Raw genomic sequence first — 7,492 nt, 5'->3', positions numbered from 1 at the left:
ATAATAATAATAATAGAATAGAATAAAAGATAAACTTGGTTCCATACGATTTAGTAATTTAATATATAGAGGTGATGTCATGAATGACTTCATACTAATCTGACTTTACATTTAGTATGTATTTGTTTGGGGGATTGGATTTCCAATCCATTATTTATTTATTTATTTTTTTTCTCAAAAATATCAAATTAAACACCTATTTTTTATACTATTTTAAAATTTAATTTAGATTCAAAATATCACATCAACACCTATTTATATCACATTATACAACTATTCAAATTCAAAATTTTTAATATTCAAATCTCAACTCAAAATCCAAACTCTCAAACAAAACACACCCTTAGCCTCTGAGTTAAAAATAAATAAATAGGTTAACTTATGCAAACACAACACGTGAAAAATTTGTAGTCATTGTTTAAAATAATATTTGATGCACATTGTTTCTTATTATTTTATTTTATTTTTTATTTTTGCATATGAATAGATATATATATATATATCTTTTGAAAAATACATAATCAAAATAATAATATTCGAAGATAAAACTCAAATTTAAAATATTTTATTAAAAATAAGTTTAAATACTTAAAAATAAAGAGGTTTATTTAATAAAAAAATAAATCAAATTTTATTATTCAATTTGCATATATTTTTAATAAAAATATACTGTGTTTGTCAATCACAAATGTATCTATTTGCTCTTTATACGTTGATTTTAATATATTAGTATTATATTGATAAATAGTACAATTGACATGTATAAAGATTATTATACTCTTAACATTAATGCTAATATTTGATAATATTTGCGTAATAATATATGAATGATCAATGTATTTTTATATTTGAATGAAAATAAAATTACTAAAAAAAAAAAAATATATGGGTGATCATAGGAGGAAAGGGAGTACAATTTTTCCAAAGATATTAAATTAAAATTTAAAATAAAAAGTCAAACCAAAAAAAAAAAAACCTATAAATTTCAAAAGAAAATTTAAATGATAATAATAATAATAATATTTTATTCAACAACAGGATAATAATAATAATAATAATAATACTAGTAAACCAATAATAGTAACACTGAGGGTATATTTCTCCAGCTAAGTTATGTTGTGTCTGTCTCTTTCTCTTTTTTTTTTTTTCTTTTCTTTTTTTAAGTTTTTTTTTTTAAATTGTAAATATAAAAAAAATTATAATAATTACTCCCTCTGTCCTACGTATCGTGTCTCCTACACTGTAGACACAGTATTTTAGAAATGGTGTAATTAGTAGATAATTAAGAATATATTAGTGAAAATAATTATTTTATAATATAAATAATTATAAATTAAGATTAAAATAACTAATTATTTTACTTAAAATTAAAAAAAAATTAAAAAATTTAAAATGAGATTAAAATATGTAATTATTTTCTAAAAAAGGAAAGTGACATGGTATGTGGGACGGACATAAACGGCACCGTGGACATGGTATCTGAGACGAAAGGAGTATAATTTAATAAAATATATACAATATTTATGTCATTTTGTAGAATAAATTTTTTTATAATACAAATAAATAAAAATTTAGAAATATATATGTAGATATAATATAAATTTATAGTTAAACTATACAAATTAATACACGTTGTATTATTATATTCATAACTATCAAATCAATACATATAAAAACTCCTCAAACCCTAACCAAATATAAACACAAAAGAAATATTAAAATTCAAACCCATTTCAAAGTTCAACAAAATACCAAATTCAAACCCAAATTTTTCAAATCTTTGTGAAGAAATATACCCTAAGAAATGAGGGGACTTGTGATCCTGTCATTATATACTTACATATATACTCACCCGTCCCGTAAAATTAGTCGGGTTTTTTTTTTTTTTGTGCAAAGTTTAAAAAAAAATTAATTTATATAATTAATTAGTATGATTAGTTAATATAATATATGTAATAAAATATTATTTTTGACTATTTTTATTTTATGAAATATTGAAATAAATGTTAAAATATTTTTTATTTTATTTTATTTATTTTATTTAAATTTAATGTTTTGCTAATAATATTATTATATCGATTGTAAATTATTCAATTAGATAAAAAATAGTTTAATTGTAATAATTTAAATATAAAAATAACAGTCATAATACTAAAATTTTTAATATCAACAAAACATCAAATTTTTTGAATTTGATTGTTGGTAGAGATTTTTCGATATTACATACCAAAATTTATAACGCTTATTTTATACTATAGTACTAAAATTTTTAGTATGCTAATTTAATCGTAATGAAATATTGTATCAATAATTTGGTATATCGAATTTATAGATGAAAAAATACTGAATTACAGAAATAACACATACCGTACTAAAAAATACCGAAAATGCCAAATTTCAGTATACCAAACTTTTTTTTTGTATGGTATCGATATATTTTTTAATATACCAAAAAATTCGATGTAGTATACAATATAATTTGATATTATCTTAATACAGTATCAAGTCATTTCTAATCGAATTACATGTATAGTATCAGAATATAATATTTTACGCTGAAATATAAAAATTTAAAATAATTTTACAATTTTAAGAATATATTAGAAAATTAATTATTTTAGTATCAATATTCTAAATTATTGATATAGACCGATATATCAAATACTAAAATATCAAATTGTATTGATATTTTCGGTATATATAATACCAACAATGCTAAAAGTATATGCAATTGCCGTACTGAAAATGTTCGGTATGGTATCATACCATATAAAATTTACGATATACAATAATTTTGATATTTAGTATTTTTTCACACGGTACCTGCATTATTTGAGCAAATTGATATTTTTCACTATTATAGTAATAAATAATTTTTTTTAATGAAATATAAAAATCAAATTCTAAATCAAATCTCGTTTGACCTGTGATCCCCTCCGGTCATGAGCAAAAAAGGGGACTTGAATGTTGTTAAGGAAATTCCCAGGAAATTAAGATGAGATAACAAAGACAAAAGAACACAAGAATTTGGTAACCTAGTTCGATCACAATGATCTACGTCTGGGGGTGCTGCCAAGCCAGAAATTTTACTATAAAGTACGCAGACACTTGTTAAAGTGAGAATACATGGATATTTATAGCCTAAGCCTTTGACAATAATATTCAAATCATATCTCTAAAATCTAAAATATAATATCCAAATCATATCCCTAGATAGGATATAATTAGGCTTCATATCCCAACAATCTCCCACTTGAAGACTGATTTCATCTTCCACTTCAACATACCTCATCCAATCTCCACTCCCCACCATTCGGTGTTCTGATCCGAACCATTTTTTTACCTACAATTTTCAGTGTCTCATCATCTGCAACATAGACAACACCAAAATTACCTGTGGTATAGGATTCCATGATTCCCGAATCACTGCATAAGTGGAATGACGCTCTTGAGATCAAAATCCATGACTCCATTGTATTGTTGACGCTCAGAATCAGCGCATCGGATATCTCCTCCGTTCCGTTTGTTGAACCTTGATCCTTCTCCGGCGCCCTGCACTGTCGTTTGAAGTGCTCCTTGAAGTTCCAATATACCACCTACCACCTGACTTGCATCTTCCTTGTCCGTGTTCTCCGGCTTTAACTTTGACCATTTTTTATCTTCACCATTTCCCTTTGCTTCATATGTAAATTCAGTCGAGACATTCTCCCAAAGGGTTAGTCGAACCGCACTCATCGTTTTCCGGTCGATCTTCTTGTATTCAGCTTCATCCATGTCTTCGGATTTCTCCTTCAATACCGCATCTAGATCTTTACCATGTAATCTTCTATCTGCATACTTCAGAAACCAATGTTCATACCATCGAATACCTTGACAACATGACGATCACCCATCTTGACTCCCACAAACAAACCCAAGGCTCACTTGATATGAGAGCACATCTCTAATATCTTCTCCGCTGCGTTTGCCGAAACCCTTATCCTTCCTTGTCTACCTTGCACCGCCTATCACAAAGGGACCCGCTACCTGACCTACCAGTCGGGACCGACCCAACACCGCCAGGAGACTTTCGACACAAGACACTTCTGCAAGTCACAAGGGATTCCCACAGCCACAATCAATATCCGATGCCTCCCAATCCACCTTACCAACGAACCAGGCTCTGATACCACTTGTTACGAAAATTTCCAAGAAATTAAGATGAGATAACAAAGACAAAAGAACACAAGAATTTGATAACCCGATTCGATCACAATGATCTACGTCTGGGGACGCTGCTAAGTCAAAAATTTTACTATAAAGGACGCAAGACACTTGTTAAAGTGAAAATACATGGATATTTATAGCCTAAGCCTTTGACAATAATATTCAAATCATATCTCTAAAATCTAAAATATAATATCCAAATCATATCCCTAGATTTTAGGATATAATCAGCCTTCATATCCGAACAAACAAATGTGTTACTATATTAGGTAGAATTTATAAAAAACCAAAACAAACAAACCCTAAAGTCATAATCAATAATAAATATAGATGGTACCCTTTCATTCATTAACTTATTCATCATAGCAGACAAGACAACACAGCGAAGCACTGTCGCCATGGAAGCTCAGACTCAGATCCCCGACGACAGGATCGAAGTTCTCCGGCAATTCGACGAAACCAAAGCCGGCGTCAAAGGCCTGTCCGATTCCGGCATCCTCAAACTTCCCCGGATCTTCGTCAGGCCGCCGGAGGACCTCTCTAAAGACCTCTCCTGCAACATTAATAATACCCCCATCCAGGTCCCCGTCATCGACATGGCCGATTTCCAGGCCGACACGTGGCGGCGCCGGCGAATAGTCGAGCAGGTGAGGGCTGCGTCGGAAACGTGGGGATTCTTCCAGGTGGTGAATCACGGAATTCCTCAGAGCGTGCTGGATGACGTCATCAATGGCGTCCGTGAGTTCCACGAGCAGGACTTGGAGAAGAAGAAGTTGTTTTACACGCGCGATACGAGTAAGGCATTGAGATTATGCTGTAACCATGATCTGTTTAAGGCGGCGACTGCCGGGTGGAGAGATACACTGAGTGTATCTTTTCCGGCCTTCGATCCCGACCTCCACCGCCATGAATTGCCTCCTTCCTTCAGGTTTCATCGTCTTCAGTTTCTTCTATTTCTGCAATCTTACCAAAAGTAATGGAAAGATAAATCTGTTCTTCTCTCTTTGATTTCTTTTTTTTTTTTTTTTAAATATCTTTACCATACAAGTAGAGCTAGAAATGATCCGACCCGACCCTAGTCAAATTTTAAGTGTTCGTTAACGTTTGCGAACAAGGCTCGTATTCGTTCGTTAAGCTTTCGAACTCGGCTCTCGTTAAGAATTTTTTTGTTGTTTGAGCTCGCGTTGGTGATCGGTTTGTTTAGGCTCGATTAAGCTCGTTCCAGTTAGTTTGAGCTCGTTTTTCTTATTTTTTTAAATTTATATATAAATTATAAAGAAAATTTAAAATTATTTTATTTATATATTTAAAATTAATATTTTATTTATTTATAAATTATAACTTTATATACATATATAATATTTATAATAAATATATTATTTAAACGAACGGTTCGTGAACAAAGCTTGGGCTTATTCGTTAATCAAACGAGCTTGTTTATATTGTTCGGCTCGGCTCATTAACGTTTACGAATGAGCTTTAACCAAGTTGAATCGAATTAAATCGAGCCGAGTTCACGAACGGCTCGGTTCGTTTAACAGCTCTACATACAAGTTCTAATAAAAAAATAAATGTTTTCTGGCAATATATATATATATATACACCCGGAATCAAATAATTATTTCAATTATTTTACTTCTAAAGCTTATGTACATCTTCAATGAATATTGTGATGTATTGGAGAATTTCGGAAATTTCAATTATTTTATTATTATTATTATTTTTATAACGTGGAAATCTACCGTTGTTGTTCGACGAGTGTGTTATGGATAAATTCCCAATTAAATTTAATAGCCTACAAATTAGGCTTAACAATGCAAGTCATACTAAACGAACTATGTGTGACGGACATGACCCTGAGGCGTCGTTCAATTATCTTTTATTTTACATTTATGGCTCATAATTTTAATGTAATATTACTTTTTTAGAACTTGTATTATAAATTATACTATATATTTGTAAAGCTTTATTTTTTAAAGGTATTTTGCATGATTGGTACTTGATAAAAAAAAATTTAATTTTCTAACTATGATATGCATTTTTGAACTCTATGTTATTTTACTTGACAGCAAATCAATCGTGGAATACTCTAAACATGTCGAAACTCTTGGAAATATCCTATTTGGATTATTGTCGGAGGCTCTTGGGCTCGAAACAGGATACCTAGAAAAAATGGAATGCTCTAAAGGGCATCGCCTCCATGGCCACTACTATCCAGCATGCCCCGAGCCTCACCTAGCGATCGGGACAACCCAACATTCGGACGCCGGATTCCTCACAATCCTCTTACAAAACCAAATCACTAGTGCCCTCCAGGTTTTGTACAAAGGCCAATGGATCGACATTCAGCCCACTCCCGGCGGCCTAGTCATAAACATTGGCGATCTCCTTCAGGTAAAATATATAAATCAAAGAATATTCAAAATAGTAGTATAATTTTGGCTTGTATTAATTGTTTTCTTACTCGCTTTAAATTCTTCAGTTGGTATCCAACGGAAAATTTAAGAGCAACCAACATAGGGCGATTGCGAAAGGCATCGGGCCAAGAATTTCGATTGCGTGTTTCTTCTCTGGGCCATTGATGAATGTTGAGAAGATTTACGGACCGATTGAAGAGCTAATAAGTGATGAGAATCCAGCAGTGTATAAAGAGTTGGTTTTGGGTGAATATGTTAAGAGATTCATCACCACTAGTTTAGAAACTTTTCGTGCTCTTGATTGTTATAAATTGTAATAAATGTATGATCTTAAGCACCAATGTATTGTAATTCATGTATGTAATGCATTTATGTAAAAAAAATAAAAGCGACAATAAAAAATCCCATTGATTGTTGTTAGAAATATTTGGGGAAAATAATGAGATTGTCTTAATCATCAAAATAAGGAGTCTATGTATATAGACATTCGATAAACTCAAATCTTAGTAATCTAATTTATGGATAAGACAAAATTTAAATATAAATTTACTAAAAATCTAAAATTGAATATATAAAATATCTCAAGAATTTACTTTTATTTGCTCACGTGGAAATGATTGTCCTATAGAAAGTTGAATTTGTTCATCTATATACCCTGCATATTGCAGTTGAAAAATTGGCTCATGGTTTATTTATTTGATTTTAATATTTTTTTATCTATTTAAAATTAATAATTGATTGATATGATGTTATATATTCCATTTGTCACGAAACAGTTGACGCGTTTGATGAGTGATACATGTTCAAGGTAATAAAATTTAGTAAGTTAATGATAATATGCTATGATATTATCTTATTATTTATATTTG

The 7,492-nt window shown here is 30.2% G+C and overlaps 1 protein-coding gene across 1 annotated transcript; it reads left to right on the top strand.

Moving 5' to 3' along the window:
• Positions 1-4,545: 4,545 nt before the first annotated feature.
• Positions 4,546-7,047, top strand: LOC127250491 (1-aminocyclopropane-1-carboxylate oxidase homolog 1-like). The gene is made up of 3 exons (XM_051273809.1): positions 4,546-5,134; positions 6,276-6,600; positions 6,689-7,047. The coding sequence occupies exons 1-3, from the start codon at positions 4,605-4,607 to the stop codon at positions 6,938-6,940; spliced, it is 1,107 nt and encodes a 368-aa protein (XP_051129766.1). The 5' UTR covers positions 4,546-4,604; the 3' UTR covers positions 6,941-7,047.
• The last annotated feature ends 445 nt before the right edge of the window (positions 7,048-7,492 follow it).

Source organism: Andrographis paniculata, unplaced genomic scaffold (genome assembly GCF_009805555.1).
Source record: "Andrographis paniculata isolate CXL003 unplaced genomic scaffold, ASM980555v1 Contig11END, whole genome shotgun sequence".
NCBI classification, from domain to species: Eukaryota; Viridiplantae; Streptophyta; class Magnoliopsida; order Lamiales; family Acanthaceae; genus Andrographis; species Andrographis paniculata.
Note: the sequence above shows the minus strand (reverse complement) of the source record. Positions and strands in the feature narration are given on the sequence as shown.

Bases quoted from the DNA above. Each gene is read 5' to 3' on its own strand.
- LOC127250491 (XM_051273809.1), top strand. From the start codon at position 4,605: ATGGAAGCTCAGACTCAGATCCCCGACGACAGGATCGAAGTTCTCCGG. The intron at 5,135-6,275 runs GTTTCATCGTCT...TTTACTTGACAG, and splicing joins GAATTGCCTCCTTCCTTCAG to CAAATCAATCGTGGAATACT. The intron at 6,601-6,688 runs GTAAAATATATA...TAAATTCTTCAG, and splicing joins ACATTGGCGATCTCCTTCAG to TTGGTATCCAACGGAAAATT.